General features: G+C 42.3%; 2 protein-coding genes across 5 annotated transcripts in view; one reads left to right on the top strand and one right to left on the bottom strand.

The window, feature by feature from the left end:
• AGO2 (argonaute RISC catalytic component 2) overlaps positions 1-10,984 on the top strand; it is a 70,160-nt gene extending 59,176 nt beyond the window's left edge. For 2 of the 4 annotated variants that reach the window (XM_075024027.1, XM_075024026.1), the window contains exon 19: positions 10,749-10,984. In XM_075024027.1, coding sequence (XP_074880128.1) covers positions 10,749-10,869 — 121 coding nt within the window. In that variant the 3' untranslated portion in view covers positions 10,870-10,984. The remainder of the gene's footprint in view (positions 1-10,748) is intronic. The other 2 variants (XM_075024030.1, XM_075024031.1) reach the window with 1 other exon arrangement.
• A 2,009-nt stretch (positions 10,985-12,993) lies between these two features.
• CHRAC1 (chromatin accessibility complex subunit 1) lies at positions 12,994-16,131 on the bottom strand. Its single transcript, XM_075024033.1, has 3 exons — positions 15,933-16,131; positions 15,039-15,165; positions 12,994-14,072 (listed from the first exon to the last, which is right to left on the bottom strand). The coding sequence occupies exons 1-3, from the start codon at positions 16,065-16,067 to the stop codon at positions 13,927-13,929; spliced, it is 408 nt and encodes a 135-aa protein (XP_074880134.1). The 5' UTR covers positions 16,068-16,131; the 3' UTR covers positions 12,994-13,926.
• Between the last annotated feature and the right edge of the window lie 593 nt (positions 16,132-16,724).

Here is a 16,724-nt window from a genome sequence, read left to right as displayed (position 1 = left end):
TACTTTACAGTATTGAGATATGAGCTTTGATTTTTAAATGTTGTTATACTTTCTGTTTGCATTATTGTATGAATCCAAGGGCACAGTTGCTTTATTACAGTGGAAATAGGGTTCATCTGTATTTATAAAATATTTCTTCCTTCTCTTCTCTATGCACATTTCTCCCACACCGTAAGGATACAAGACAGTTTTTAAGCTACCAGTGTGCTTGTTGTCTGTGCAACGTTCAAATGCCAATCTTTCATATCACTGTCAGATCACTAATAGCATTAGTGTAATATCTGGACTATCAACTGTAGCTATCATGCATTTTCCTTGCTTCTTCCAGCATCTGATTCTTGTATCATATGAAGAAGAACCGGTCTGTGTGGCAGAATTAGTGGACTAATAGGGCTTTGGGATCCAAGGTACAATGTCTTGCTCTCTGTTCTTCCACGGGTGTGGGATTGTCAAATGAAGTAGACGTTCTAATGCTCTGATCCAAGAGTGTTGCCTCTCTGATTGCCCACTTGAGAAAGCCATCGATCTCCTATCCATCAGTAATTGCTTTTTGTTTCTGTAATCCTTGGGGACAGGGGAGACCCAAACTCCAGCCCCGTCGTCTAGCGTTAGGATGTGAAACAGCAAGTTTTGCCTCCTGTTTCTGAGGGTTAACAACTGGAAAGATGCATTCCTCTGAGATAGTTTTAATCCAGAGTTATGGGGGACGGGGTTTGCATGTGCTTGGTGTGGCACATAGTCCTGTTTTATCTCATTTAGTGTGTTCCAGTTGCTTTTTCTGTGTTGTTTCTTTGCCTGAAGTGATAATATGAATGTAATGGCTTGGCCAAATCACTACAAAAGGTGGTTTTGTAATATTCTTTAGTTAGCAAGCAGATGCAGTTAAAGGCTACCTCCTGTATTCTTCTGCAGATGAATTCATTTTTAAAGTGAACCTACTACTAAGCAGCCAAAATGCTCCCAAACAAACTGTATTTTTACTGTTTTCTTTCTTGCTGGAGAACTAGCGGTGCCATACTGTGATCTTGGACAGCTGCTCGTCACTCCTTCTGTCTTCCTAAGGTGTAGATGTGGCCTGTGTTGATGCAAGGTATTAAGGAGGTATCAGAAATGACTAGGCAAATCGCACACCTGGCATGTGTGTTTTTGTGCAGGGTTACTCAATAGCAGCGACTCCCTCTATAACTTGTCCCTTCTCTTGCTGAGTTTGTATACTGTTGTTTCCAAATGAAAAATGTTTTTGTACTTTAGCTATTGGCCGAAAAATGTCATGCTTTTGCTGAAAATGACATGAAGGTGCTTGAAATATATTTTGAATCTGAGGCAAAAATTATGTATTGTAATATTTTTTTAACATATTTTTTAGATAAGTTGACACGAGACTGTAACAGTGAAAATACTATATTCCCTGCTCAGATCATCATAAACTTTAAAATGGGGAAAAAAACCCAAACAAAAGAAAGCACCAAAAACGAACCCCAAACTTGAGTATGTTCACAATTTTAGTATTTAGTGTCAGTTATGTGCAAAGTCTTGGCCATAACTCAACCTTGAAATAAGTGCACGCAGACTAAAGGTGCTTTAAATGACCTGAAATGAAACTGTAGAAAACTGTGTTAATACATCTTATTTTGTTTACAGTGAATGCAAACAAGCTTCCTCATTTTATAATTAACCACTCTGCTGACAGAAATACTACCTGTTTAAGCACAACACGCTGGTGTGGTTTCATAGCAGTGTTACAGACTTTTTTTATTTTTTATTTAAAAGTAACTGGGCTTTATGCTACGGATGTTGGCATCTCAGAAGCAAGTTTGCTGGGGTTATATGCTACCTGCAATTTCATTACCTTAATCTTTGGGTGTAGACACTACTGTAGCTTATTGATGGCAGGGAGGATTGCTGAAGTTCTGACTTTCTGGAAGCCAATTCTTGTTGAGCAATGGTGAGCGACTGAGTAAATAAGCTCACTAATAACTGAATGGGGTAAAATCCTGAAAATTTTGTTCAGTTCTCAGTCATAATTTAACAAAGCTCCCTCCAAAAGCATGACGTATAGGGTTTTGTTCTAGGCTAGATGGCTGCTTTTCAGGAAACATTTCACTACATCTTGTATTATAGATCCATAGACACTATTGCCGTTGCTGTGGCCTGGAAGGGGCTTCACTGTGCAGGCATGCTGAATGCACTTCTCTGTGAGCATATAGTTGTAAAATGACAAGAATAACATTGTGTGCTTTCTAGACTAGATCTGCAAACCCAAAGGAGCATTGGGAAGTTTAAGTGAGGAGAAAGCCTTGTGTTAGGTGCTTGTCATGCCTACATGGAAGAGAAATGCCATCAGCGCTGTGCCAGCTACCCCATCCCTTGTGGAAATGAGATAAGGAGGCAAGGGGAAACATTTTCTTGCAAAACTGCTAATTAAGCACTTGTTAACGTGACAGTTAAATAATACTCTCTTGGTTTTCCTTCTGGCTTCCCTGCGAGGGGCCCCTGAGTGCAGCCAGAGCTGTGGCACAGCCCCCTGCAGATCCCCCACCCCACACGTGTCCGTCAGCCCCTTCCCCAAAAGGGGAATATTGGGAGGCAGTTCCTTCAAGTTGACTTCTGGTTTCAGCCCTCCGTATCAGAGGGCTTTGGACTTGGTTTGGAGCAAGGACAGGGGTGTTCGCTGCATTTGGAGGTGTGAGAGGTTGGTGAGAACTAGTCTTGGGAATTTTGCCTGTGGCAGTGCTAAGAAAGTGGACCCACAGCACAAGGTGAAGGCTGGTTTCTCCCTTCCTCCCATCTAAATATCCTCAAAAGAGTAATTGCTTTAAATTTGTCCATGGATTGCCTCACCATTTGCATCTTAAAACTACCTGTGGCTACTCTTCAACCAACCAACCTACATATGTTGTTTTGGAGAGCCTAGTATTTGCATTATAATTCTGTATTAAAGCACATGTTCATTTTTACATGTTATGAGTACACAGGTTTTCTCTTCCTCCCCACTTTGGATGTGCTGTTGCGCTGGCCTGCTTTAGTTTGACTGTTTTTTGTCTGCCACCCTCTCCCCCCGCCCCCCCCCCAGTCTCTAAGCACAACTAAAATGCCTGCTGGAATAACTACTATAATCATCAGCAGGGATTACAGGTATTTACTAACCTGGGCAAGCCTAGGAATTGTCCCTGAAATATAAAGTTAAACTTTTCTGGCCATTTTATGGGTTTTTGAGCGTGCTTGGCAAGCATGAATTGTGAAAAGGTCAGCAAGGAAGCTTGGGAGTTTCTAATCCCCCGGCTGGTGCTCTTTGTATTTGCTTTGTTAGGTTAGATTTCCTGTCAGAAAAAAAAATACATTTAATGTGGACTTTATTCTCTATTTATCAGCTTTTCCTGTTTTTTAAATCCATGAATAGAGGAAGCTTCACTCATGCCAGTATATGTAAAATTGCACATCTTTCTTTGCTGTGTACTTGACTAAAAGGAGATCTGGTCTGTGCTCTATGGGCACCCCGGAATCTCAGCCATTCAGTGGACACTTGATCATGTGTTGTGGGTAGGATCGTGCCCATCATGTATCAATATAACATACCATACAAAGAAGTTTGTTTCCAGATTTCACCAAAGTTAATTCTGCATCAGCTGTGAGGTGCTCCCACTGTTTCTGTGCTATTAAAAAAAAAAAAAAAAAAAGAACAACAAATGACAAAACCCCAAACTATATTGACTCTAATTTTGTTGTTCCTGATATGTTTTCTCATGGAACTGAACATGACTGAGCCCTTAAATTACTCATCTCATTTACAAGTGACAACTTTGTAATTTTATTTTAGAGTAAATAACATGTCTCTAATTGCCTGACCAACTTGAATCTGTAACTGATCTTCAGTTGTCTGTCAGTGTTTTGTCTATCAATGTTGAATCCCCAGAATGTCTCCCACCAAGAGATTGCTGCATTTTTTCAATTCTTTATTACTTGGTTTTGGGCAGTAGAAATAATTTGAGTACATGAGGGGGAAGGGTTAGATATTATGTGCTTTTCCTTAACAAAGTATTACCAGTAGACCATTGGGGAAAGTAAGGCATTTGTTCAGGGAAGAAAGAAAAGGAGGAAAAACCCCCAAAATTAAAGCAAAACAAAAAAAACATTAAGGAGTAAGTTTCGGAAGTATGTATCTGGGAAAATAAAATTTTAAATGAGGTGCAATGAGGAAGTGTATCTGGCAAAGTTATGTGCTATCCTGAAGAGTGTTACCGCTTGTTTTCTGTAGTTTGTTGATAAAGCTTAGTAGATTTTATGTATGTGTGTGTGTGTGTATGTATATCCATATATGTGTATGTGTATACACACAGATATGTTAGTGAAAGGAAAGCGGGACTGTTTATAAAAGATAGAAAGGCAGCATTTTGCTGGAAATAATAAGCACAATTTCACTGGCTTCCACAGTACTTCATTAGTTTGTACAATCACAAAAATCTCAAAATTTAGGGCAGTTCATAAATAAAGATCCAGTCCTAGATTTCTGTGCAGCAAAGTGGTTAACTTGATCTTGGGAGGGTGAGATGGAAAACAGAATGTATTGATTAAATCCATATTATTTTTTTTTTTCCTTAATTTTGGTACATTGCAGATTTAACTGATATCTCTTAAGGTTTTAATCTTTTGTTTAATAGTTTTCAAATTTTTTTTATTTTTATAAAATAACTTAAAAAGAACCAAAAACCAATTGAGAAATTTCATATTGTAAATGTTCCCTTGAATCAAAATGTTTTTATGACGATTTAAAGTTTGCTATTTTTTTGAAAGAAAAAAAAAATAAAAAAAAGATGTTAAGGGCCTCATTTCAAGTGGTACTAAATGTATGTTGACTAATTTGTATGTGTGTTGCATCTGTATTAAACTGTCTTGTGCTTGCAATATATAAATGATGTAGTGCTGTTTGGGTAAGAGTAGCACTTGTAATACAAAAAGCGGACACAGAAATACCCTGAATTGATATGTTTGTTTTTTTTTTAATGCATCAATGCCATTTTAGAATTTACTACATAAATTGTGTCGCTTTATGTTACTCAAACGATGAGGTTTCATGTAGGTATGTGTAGTTTAAATACATTGTATGTATCTTGCTAAAGTAGTTTGCATGATGCTGTGTGGCGATGCCACTTTAAATTAAGCCTTAACAAAATGATAAATTTGTCAGAATTTTTCTCAAGAGTATGCAAAAATACTGTTTAATGAGAGTAGGATGTTCCTATAAAGCTAAACTAGTAGAAAAGGAAGTCTTCTCACCTGAGAAATAAAGGGAAACTTGTAGATCTGTAATACTGTGACTGAGCTCTTTAGGCACTGGCTGTCAACTGTTGCTCTACAGAAACTGGGCTCTCGGGCATTTCTCTGGCAGTCTACCAAAAACAGGCTTTCACAAATATCAACTTTTTTGTTTTTTTTTTTAACATATTCTCCTCCCTCCCCCTGCTAGGATATCTCTGCCTGAAGGAGGATTGCAATTTAACACTTATATTTACATTGAAAAAGAGCTGTTCTTGAGTTCTGTGCTTGCTTCAGATAGTGCCATCATTTCCACTTCTTATGACTGACATATAATCCTTAAAACATTTTAAATAGAGGCAAATAAAGTGTTGGGGACCCAGCTTTCTTTTTTTCGATTTGGATCTACCTCATTTAAACAGTTGGGTGCTATTTACTCAAATTGTCGATGAGATTGGCAAAAGCGACCAAACTGTGTGATGACTGACCTCTTCGGAGGCGGCATTCTGCAAACCAAAACCTCTGGGTTTATTGTTCAGAGACAACAATATTGTATTTGAGTTTTATTCTTTGTGCCTTTGTGTTTTTTCCCAGTGCATAACAATCAAAAGTCATATTCTTAATTAAAAACAGCAAATGAATTTTAACCACAAAGTGTAAAAAAAAAAAGCCACAAAACATAGTTTTAGCAAATTTTAAAATATTTTTCAGTGTATCAAGTCATAAAATGTACAGAATCACAGCAGACCTAGGCAAAGAGAAATACCCAATAAAGAATTTTTTGAAATATATGATCCCGACCCTAAATATATACATCTCTGTTTGTATCTATCTATATATGCATATATACACACACATACAGTACACAATTTTGTGTGTGTGTGTGCATGTGTATATATAAAATGAAGGGATACATGTGTAAGGGTAGGGGAATAAAATGTCAGTGACTTTTCCACAGTTTTGTATGTGACAGTTTACAACTATGTGTAAGGTTTTTCTACTATGTGAACCTTTTTTACTTAAAGATAATTCCTTTTTGGAAAATTTTAAGTTGTGATATACTATCATTTTTTGAAGGTTTAAAAAAAAAAAAAAATTGACTTTTTACCAGTACCTAATACAGAGGGGGAATCTTTTCTGTAAAATGGTATTTAGTTTAAATGTTAAAGAAAAATCTATATATGGAATTGTAAAAGTGCTGACATTCCATCATGGCACGACTTCAAAGCTGTTTCCTAAGGCTTTCTGCTGCAGAGAGACTCGAACAAAAGGAAAATGCCTCTGTTAAGTGTTTTTTATAAAACTGCTCCATCAGGTCTATACTTAAGCTATATTTTCTAAAGCCTAATCATCCTTTAATATGCTGCATATAAATTATCAGCATGGTTGCACTTTCTCAATAATAATGTATGCCCTGCAATTGGCTCATGATAAGGACTTTAGTTTTTTAACAAAACAAATAGTACTTTGGGCAGAAGGTAATATTTATATAGGTACCTCAAGAAAAAAAAAAAAAAGAGCCTGAATATGCTGCATTTTGTTCCTTTAACATTTTTCATGTAGCATGTGTTTGCTTTTATTATTTTTTTTAGTAGATTACTAGCTACCTGTTTTGCTTTGGGGGACCCTGGTAGCATTGTAGACCGTTGTTTTCTATTGATCTCGTAGAATGTAGTATCCTTCCTTGATTTCACGCAGTAGTTCGGGATGGGATTTGCCCTGCAGTGTGTACACAAGGGGGAGGGGGATCACAAGGAAATATGCTTTACATAGACTTCGGGAAAAGGATACTATATTTCTAAAACAGACAATACATGTTCCTAATTCTTAATTTTTTTAATTTTTTTTTTTCGCTCGTACTGCTTTCTTGACTCTTTTCTCAAATACGAGTGTGGAGAGGGGCAGCTTATTAATGGAGGAAAACCAAACTGGCCCTGTTGGTCAATGTTTTGGGGGTGATAGAGAAGCGGCAGGACATGGGCTCGGCCACGCTGTGTGCCAAATTGCCCGAATGCCGGCTTTGGTAAGAGTTGCGCCCTGTGTCAGAGCAGGATCCATCCTGCTTTCTGGCCGCTTGCTAGTGTGGGTGCATCATCTACTTCTTCGTTTCCGAGTCAGTAAAAATCTAAACATGTGCAGAGATGGGGAATTTCTTTGTTGAGAACTGTTGAAGGAAGCTTCAAAGGCTGTGAAATTGAGCATTTATTGTCATGTTTTTAAGCTTAGGTGGGTCCTTTTCCAAGTTTGTTTTACAGCTTGCAAGGTAAATAGTTTGCACTACTTTTGCAATAAACTCATGAAAAACCTAACAGTTTCTGTTTTGGTTTCTTACTGTATATATACAACTAATACTAAAGATTTAGTGTAGTGTTTTTCACCTCAAAACATACGACTTGTAACAAGCTCAGAATGCTGTAATTCCTGACAAAATAATGATGTGAATGATATTTTATAAAGTTATTTTGTATGGTGTCAATTTTGTTTTGCCTCATAGTATGTCAATAAAATAAAATTCTTCATCTTTACAAGTTTCTGTTTGATGTCTTTTTAATTTGGCTGTTTTCTGCAGTTACTTTTGCACTGTGAGAGCACGCAACGGGACGTATTCATGGCCTAAATAATTTTCCATAGTGAGTAGAGAAGAGCAGTGGGAGGACATCTCATGAGTGGGGAGCTGCTGAATGCCACTAAATAGAGAAATCCTGGGAGATGGGATGGGTAAAAAGTCCCTGTGTACTATGCAAATAGCAGTTATTTTTCAGCATTGGTGCTGTGTTTTTCTCTCTGCCAGAGGTCAGAATGTGATCTAAAATCATTGATCACTTCAGTCTGTAGCTCAGAACCAGTTGTTAAAAGCCCCAGTGGCAGATGGGAGATTGTACTGGAGCAGAGATCCTTACGCTATACCAAATTCTCCTCTATCAAATCGTAATCCAAATGTCAATGTGCTGGTCTGGAGGCTTATTTTGTGGTAAGAGAGAAGACCTCTGTTGCCTGAGAGCCCAAAAGTTCTCCTAGTCCCATCACCCTCTCTTGTATTATACTGCTTAGGTGCATTTCAGGTGTTTCTTTGGGCACTCACCTGCTCTGTGCCCAGATTTCCAGAGGCAATATGTGTTGGTTTTAACTGAGTGTCTTACAAGTTATAATCCTGAAATTATTTATGGAAGGTCAGCATTTTTGGAAACCGCTTGCCTGAAATCCTACCTTTTGTTGCTTTCTGAGTGAGTATCTACAGCAATCAATTTTTAAATAGAAAAGTAAGCATTTAGTGTTTAATATAAAGCATCAAGTGAAGGATGGTGTCAAAAAGAATTGCAAGTATGCTGAGGAGCTCCTGTTGGGAGCCTAACCCTGCAAAAACAGATTAGTTTTATTCAGTAATATGAAATAAAGTCATAGCTGTCTCTTCCATTTCAGGCAGAGCTTTGTTTTTTCCCTTGTTTTTGAAATACTACTTTGAATCGGACATGGTTTTGCTCTGTGTTAAGCTCTTGGGGAAAACAAATACCACTTAACTGGTTTTGATGGCAACAAGCTTTGGCAGATGCAAGGCCTTGGAGATGGCTGTGGCAAATTTTTGCAGCTCTTGAAGTCCTCAAGGACCCTGGTTGAATGAACCCAGAAGGGTGTTCAAGTTCTTGTGGCCTCACTAATTGACAGAATATGTTCATCATCCCACAGGAAACTTCAAAGAGGGATGAAATTGGTAATTTATACTTGGTAAGCACAGTTCTTTTGTAATTTAGGAAGCTTCATCTCCTTTGAGCAGCCTTGGCTGGGAGAGAAGGATCTCACAAGCTAGTATTGTAGGAAAAAAAAAATAAAATCTATAATAGATTTATCCTGGGAAGTGTACCCTGGCCTGTGTTCCACTGTCTAAAATCCCTGAACACCTTAAACGGGCTGAGATACCCCTAGTAGTACCACCAGCTTCCTGCCTTGCAGCTGGCTTCCCTGCAGTGCAGGAACATTTCAGCAATTCAACTGCAAACTTTGAAAACTAAAAAAAGAAAAAGCAATGTGTCTCGTAAGCAAAGCTGGCTGCTTTCTACTACAACCCCCTGTTTAGGATGCCTGTCATTTTGTTGAGATTTAACTGTTCATAGTGAAGTTTCCCATACTAAATACGAATAGATAGGGACTTGATCACAGCTTTCCAGTACCTGAAGGAAGGTTGTTCTTGGATGTAGGAAGAAGCTGTGTCAGCCCAGGCCATGGTGGTTGAAGTACTCACGGTTTTGATGCACGGTCCGTGAGCAGTAAGCTCCTTGCCTGAAAGGTTGGCCGGAGGAATAAAAAGTCCTTCAAAGTCAGCAGGGGCAGTTGTGGCAAAGCAGAAGGAACACAGAGGCCCAAGCTGTGCATCATCTTGAGACCTTCGGCAGCAATGGAGAGCTTGGTGCTGGTGGGGAAGAAAACCCTGAGCTGTAAAGGGAGAAGTCTGAGACAAACGCTTTTTCTTGCTTTCCCAGTCATTTTAGCTATAGAGTTCAGTGGATGCTAGGCAAATTACCCAGTTGTAGGGTAAGACGCAGGCTGTGTGCTGTGCTTTGTTTTGTTTGGAGGCTCCTCAGTCACTTTTGGACCAGCCTGAGGAAGTTCACGTTAAATGATGTGGTTTGTAGCTGGAGCTTTGTAATAGCTTGTGTATGTGGCTTTTGTTTTACTGAAAGAGACAAAGGTATGCTGCAAGCGGCCTGGGATATGTCACTTGAAATCTTATTTGGTTAGTCTGTTTGCATGTCTGATGTCACTTGAAATGTATTCTTCTCGTGTGTAGCCTTAAGGTGCTGGTTTGGCATTTCTGGTTGTGGGGGCCTTACCTTGGGGCCAGCCGTGCCCCCAGCTCCTCACTCCTTCTCCTCACCAGGACAAGAGGGAGAAAACAGGATGAGAAGGCTCACGGGGCTGAGGCCACCCTCCTGCGGCCTGGGGGTCCGTCTGCTGCTGTTCCCTCCTCCTCTTCCTCTGCCTGTGGCACCTTCGGCCCTTTCTGGAACCTGTTTTCCCCCATCTTGGCTGAGGGGCTCAGCTGTGTCCTGCGGTGGGGCCGTTGGAGCCAGTTGGGAGCGGCTGGAACCGTCTGTGTCTGGCACGGGGCAGCCCCGGCCTCTCCTCACAGAGGCAACACCTGGGCATGGACACCGCATACATGGGTGTCTCTCGATATCTGTATCAGTTTTGCTGTAGACAGACTCTAAGTGTGACAGGAGGGGGAAGCTGACAGGAAATAAAGCACCATCAGGGGTGTGTGGAGGGGGTAATCAGGGTACAGCAAGGAGAAACACTCGTAGGAGTGATTCATCCTTCTGTCTTTCCTTGTGGTTGTCCTTCCTTAAAGAGCACGGCTCCTCCACCTAACCACCCCCAGCTGGATTTTTCCTTCTTCTGCTTTCCCTCCTAATCGCATCCTCTGTCTGACATTCCAAGACACCAGTTGTGTAGAGCCAGGACCTCGTAACTCATCGTCTCTGCTTGCTCCTTCTCCCCAGGTGCACACCACATCATTTGGCAGCCTGGCTACAGGGAGAAAGCGACTGCCAGGGCCAGCGTGAGGACATGGTTCATACCAGGTCTCTTCCCAAGCAGTCTGGTTCAGCTCAGGCTGCGTAGCCACTGCTTGGGCTGCAGGTCCAAGAAAGGACACGTTCCCCTCTGCTGTGAATGAGGCTGGGTTGCAGGACAATGAAGCATGGCAGTCTGCTGGCGTGGGCTACTTCTGACCAGGGACACCTCTGCCAGCTGTGAACATAGCCCAGGTACGTGGATATGGCCAAGCACTGCACTGGCCGTTTACCACAGCAGCAGAATTTCCTCCTTCAGCTGACCGTCACAGGACTGGCCATGATCTATCATGTCCCAGTAAAAACATTTTGTCTTCAGTCCCAGGATAGCAGTTCTCCCAGTTGTGTCAGCACAGGCATACATGTAGTGGATTGTGGTGTCAGTTTTTGTCCTGGACACATTGGCTGATCGCTCTGAGACACTCTCCTCCTCCCCAGGGTGATGAGGTACTAGTCCATAGAGCACCGACTGAAGAATGTGTTGGGGATTTTTTTTTCTTCTTCTTTTTTTGGGAGTGTCTAAAAGCAGAGTTTCTGTGTTACCTACCAAATGTCAGTAGTAACAATCCGTTGACCAGCTGAGTGGCAGCTGAACCAAAGTGCCAAAATCCAGGAATGATCAGCGCCTGCAGATTATGAATGGTGGGAGACAGATAGTTACTTGGGGCTGGTGGTTATTTTGGCGTCTTTCACCAAGTCACCAATATTGTCCCTTATAAACTACGCCTGCCACCAGGACTGGCTTAAAAAAACCCCACCTTTTCAGAGGGATTCTGCATAATGGACAATTGGATCAGCTGCAAAGACAGAATTGGTGGTGGAAAACGCCAGGTTCAAAACTAAGCAGAACTGTCATTTCTATAAACCTGTGCACCCTAAAACTTACGAGTCCTGGTGTCTTTACCTCAAAATACATGTGCCCAGCGTAAAGACTTCTATGCTGGGGCTGTTTGAGGCAATTGCATTCTTCGGTTGTAACCCACCTGACGTAACTGTGGGCCAGGTGTTGTTTGGCCTTAGCCATAGTACTAGTGAGTTAAATGGTGGAAATGCCAGCTCTGGGATCAGGCTGTTCCTCTGTGACTCTTCAAGGCAACTGCTGTGATGGCCAGTGGTTTATGGCCCCTCCCCATCATTTGATTTATCTTGTTGCACTCTACCCTGTTTACGCTACAGAATTACCATGTGCTAGAGTTACAAGTAGCGGTTTTTTCCCCCCAAAAGCTGGCAAGTACTAGACCCACCAACTATTGAGCAATGCCACACAATTTACATACCCTACTGCATGCAACCCCTTCCCCCCAGACAGCATTCAGCCCTCAGTTTCCCACAGATCTCCATGCACTTTTAATTATAATATTTAAAAAAAAGGCAAAACAACCCTTTCAACAATAGTATAGTTCTGCAAACCCACTTGGGAACTCCTCTAGGGATAAAGCATCACTTAGCACTCACTGCAGCATTCCTGATACAATACAATTTTGAATTATGGTAACTTTGGGAAAATTTTTTATAGTGCAACATACTTCAACCTTTTAAAATAATAAGAGCATTTGTTGTGTGGCTCAGTAGCTTTACCCCTCTGCCAGTCTCTGATCCTACCTGCCTAACCCCTATTTTTGCTTTCTTAGAACAAACCTGCAGTGTGCTAGATTATGGAGTTGCTAGAGCTTTCTGCCTTGTGTTTTAAGAGCAGTTCAGTTATTTGTGCCTTCAACCCAAGAGAAGCTGTTCGTATTAACCTGACAGGGAGGATAGAGTTTCCCAGTAACGCTTTACCATGCCATCCAAATTAGGGTATTACTTGAGACATCTCCCTTCCTGACTGATTCAGGGCAGGTCGCTGCCCAGCTTTTTGGAGTGGGAGGTTTTGTTCTTAGTAATACGCCCATGCTCACTACGGGCATTCTTAACATCCAGGGAGAGATCTTAGTCACTTCTCACTCTGACTGACCGCAACACTGTGCAAGCACTGTGTATCAGCAGAGACTGCTGGTTAACACAGCTAAGACTCCCAAAGCAAACTAGATCTAGTTAGTATTGCTGATCAAGACTATGCAAAGCATCACTTAGCCTTTTGTCGCCCTTCCTTCCTAGAAAGATGAAGAGTAAGCATGCCAGGCTTGTATGCCAATGACGTATGTGACTGAAGCTGGAAAGAACTATAGGAAGTCTCTCTGCATCAGTTGTCACTTTTCATATAAAACATTTATTTTAAAAAGTTGCATATAAAGTTCTACACAGGACGGTTACCATTTCTATAGTAAAAAAAACCCCAACCTAAAACAAAACCAAATGAAAAATCCAGCCCTGTCACTCAAACAGTAAAAGGGTTGCTCATTCTCAACAATCCACATCTAAGAGACTTCAATATGCATTTTGGTAGAACACTGTGGACAAACTGCAAAAGTAGAGTTCATTAGAGAAAAAGGTTCTAGATGTACATATTTACATCGTTATCTAACACATGTACTTTTTACCACCACAGCTGCAGAACCACATTAGCTCTTGGAATGGATCTCATCCTCTACCCTGTTTCTGTGCCAACACGGCTATTTAGGCTGCATTACAGAAATTGCTGTTTTTACAGAAGACTTTTTTAATGGGCTTGGTCCACTGCTAATGCCCTGGCACTGTTCCAGAAAACCGAGGGAGGGTTTGATCAGTTATTGTCTCCCCAAGGGGGAGAAGCCTGAGGATAATAGACACTGTGTAAAACAACTCCCCTCACTTCATCTTCCACTCTGAGGAGAAACACAAGCTTGGGAAGGACTCCCTTCTAGTCAGAGGGTGAAAGAGCTTTTTGACTGAAAGCTGCCCATAAGAAATTTCAAGTTTGTATCATGATTGTCTGATGAAGTCATTTTAAATCATCTGAGCAAGTTCTGCTGTCAGATTTACATTAGCTCTTCCTACCCCACCATGTTTCTGAGGGAAGAATTCCATTCTTCAACAAGTATAAAGTTCAATTTCTAAACTTCTTAAACAAAGCAAAAGCAGATGGCTCAGTATATAAATATATCCAGCATCTGGATTCTCAGTCACAAAAATAACATCCTTTATACAACAAAAAATGGATCAATTATGAAGCAATTCTCCATTGGCCTTAAGATCCAACATCTTCATCAACAGCTTTGTCTTCATCCTCTTCCTCCTCATCCTCTTCATCATCTTCCCCCACTTCTCCATCTCGCTTCTCTTTTTCAAGCATCTTTAGGTATTTGCTAGCTAAGATCTTCTTTGGCAAGATATCTGGAAGGTAAAATTGTTTCTTTTGTAGTCAGTTTGAATACTTACATTGCCTCAGCGATACTGTTACATCCATATCACTAATGAAATGAAGTCAAAAAGAGGCTTTGTTAAAAACATTATTAAGTGAATAACCAGGTAAGTTAGTCTGACCTATACAGCTGTAAGAATAAGAGGGTACAAATAACCAAAGATAAGGAATGCATTTTACAACTGATTACTGGCAACTGTCTTTACTATTTGCTCATGTACCTTATTTATTTGATGTAAAATAGAGTGCTCAACTACTCAACTGCCTTGGACAGGTTCAAAAAGCCAGCTATTCCATTTATGTCCTGTAGAAACGTTTTTTCTGCATTAAGGTAAGGTACTTGTTCAGGGCAATAATGATGGACCTGAGACAAAGCAGAACTACGTGGTTTGTCCACAGGGAACCCAGAGAAAGACTGGGCTAGGGGTATCTTATTCTCGACCTATATCCTTGAGCTAAGTATTACAACAAAAATCTAAGTATCAGTAAAAAGTGTATGTGTGCACACACGTGTGCGTCCATATATATATATATATATATATATATATAAAAGGAAAGAGTAACCTTATGATGAATCACTTTGAGAAACAAGACTTAAAGATTTAAATGTGTAATTTTGGGGCCATGTAACTTCTCATATAAAGATGTGCAGTGATCTTGTTTTATAGGCTGAAAGCTTTCAGGTGGAGTTGCTGGAATTTTAAGAAATACTGAAGGCAATATGCTGATAACTAATTAGCCTTGTATAATTTTGAAGTACCAGAAAAATCCCCATTCACAAAGAAATGTTTTCAGTGATGTAGTTTATGAGTTCCAGCTGTATGTCATACAGGAGATTAATGACCAGCAGGAGAACTGTGTCCTCAGAAAACAATTCAATAACAGCAAGATTTCATTTTCCAAATTACGTACTGGATTTACCATCATGTTACAGATACCTGCAAGGAACTGAAAGGTCTCACACTCTTCTGCAGTATGAGACAGGTCACTGTAAGTTAAAGCGTTCTTCTCCTTGCCTCTGCCATGTTTGTAGGAGTATGTAGCCAAATACTGAACAAAAAGCTCCTAAAAAGTTAAAACAAAAGCAAACAGTCAAACTATGAATTCACATATATAGTTGGCAGAGGTTTCTTTAATCCCTGTTTAAAGGCACAAGCACCATATTGAACTGTACGTATGCTGGGCACTCTGTGCAGAGACTCACTAATTTCAGAAAAGCTCAAGGTCAGGATATGGTTGCATCTCCTTGGAGCACGGACTGCAGGCTTGGGTTCTGGTACACAACTTAATCTGTGCTGCTCTTCAACACTCTCCACAGCCCAGCAAATGACAGCTGGGATCAGAAAGCAGCAAGGTATCATTTTCACCCGGGCTAATTTATACTAATTGACAGCGGTGGAACGAAAAACCTCCCGCATCCCTCACAGACTCGGGGAGCTCAGCTGGACGGGACGACACTCCAAACACCCCCCGCCCCGCTTTTGCACAGCGGGAGCCCTGAAGCGCGACGCTTGATGGCCGCCGACTGACAGACACAGGTAGGAGGGGAAGAGAGGTGGGATCGGGGTCGCTCGTCGGCGACGAGGTCGGCACTGACACGGCGCGGCTGCGGCCGGGGTGGCCCGGCAACGGTGAGGGGAGCGAGGAGGGAGCCCAGCCCGGAGGCAGCGGTACCTCAGGGGAGGCAGCGGTACCTCAGGGGAGGCAGCGGTACCTCAGGGGAGGCAGCGGTACCTCAGGGGAGGCAGCGGTACCTCAGGGGAGGCACAGGCCCAGCACGGCGGGGAAGGAGCGGGGTCGGCCGAGAGGGAGGGGGAAGAGGGAGCCGGTACCGTGGCTTTGGCGGTGAGGAACAGCGCGTCCTGGTTGATGCTGGAGACCTCCGGCGAGCTCTTCATGATCACGCGGATACGCGACAGGGGCAGCGACACCAGCCGGTTCTCGCCGCCGCTCAACCTCGCCGCCATCTTTCCCCCCTCGACCGGCTCCAGCCCTTCACCCCCAACCCGGTCAGAAATGGGCGGCCGCCGCCGCGGCGCCGCACGGCGCGCTGGGAGCTGTAGTCCCCGGCCGCCGGGGGGGGAATCCCGAGCTGTGCCAGCGGGACTACAACTCCCATGAGGCAGCGCGCTCCCCGCTCCTTCGGCGGGAGAACTACAAGTTCCACGGTGCAGTTCGCGTCCGTCCCCATCTGCTCCCTCGTCCGACGTCGCGGCGGGGACGGGACGCGCCGTGGTTCCCGGGATGTCCCTCGGGGTGGCCGAGTCTCCCCTCCGGCCCCGCGTTTCTCACAGGCCGGTGCCGGCCCCAGCGCAGGCGGGAAGGGCCGCGGGGTTTCCCTCGCTCAGCCCCTCGGCGTGGGCCTTCGCCCCAGGCTGGCACCTGCGTCCGGGGAACTTGTTTTTAATGGCAAATAGGTTCATCCTATATATATTCCAATTATAGGCCAGTGGCTACAAAATCGTTAACTCAAACTGTAATTATGGGCTGCTAAATACCTCTTTTGCTGCTGTAGTACAGTAAAAGGGAACGCTGCCTGGTAATCCTGACGCTTGTCAGAGGTATGTTGAGGTGTGGAGGGCACACGTAAACTATTAAGTGATTACGGGGCTGTGTCTTTATTA

The sequence above is a fragment of the Buteo buteo genome, chromosome 3 (assembly GCF_964188355.1).
Source record: "Buteo buteo chromosome 3, bButBut1.hap1.1, whole genome shotgun sequence".
Lineage (NCBI taxonomy): Eukaryota > Metazoa > Chordata > Aves > Accipitriformes > Accipitridae > Buteo > Buteo buteo.
This window is presented reverse-complemented; position numbering and strand designations above follow the sequence as displayed.

Excerpts from the sequence above, each read along its gene's own strand:
- CHRAC1 (XM_075024033.1), bottom strand. The coding sequence starts at position 16,067 with ATGGCGGCGAGGTTGAGCGGCGGCGAGAACCGGCTGGTGTCGCTGCCC. Across the intron at positions 15,166-15,932 it reads TCCTCACCGCCAAAGCCACG|GAGCTTTTTGTTCAGTATTT; the intron begins GTACCGGCTCCC and ends TTAACTTTTTAG. Across the intron at positions 14,073-15,038 it reads GACCTTTCAGTTCCTTGCAG|ATATCTTGCCAAAGAAGATC; the intron begins GTATCTGTAACA and ends TTTACCTTCCAG.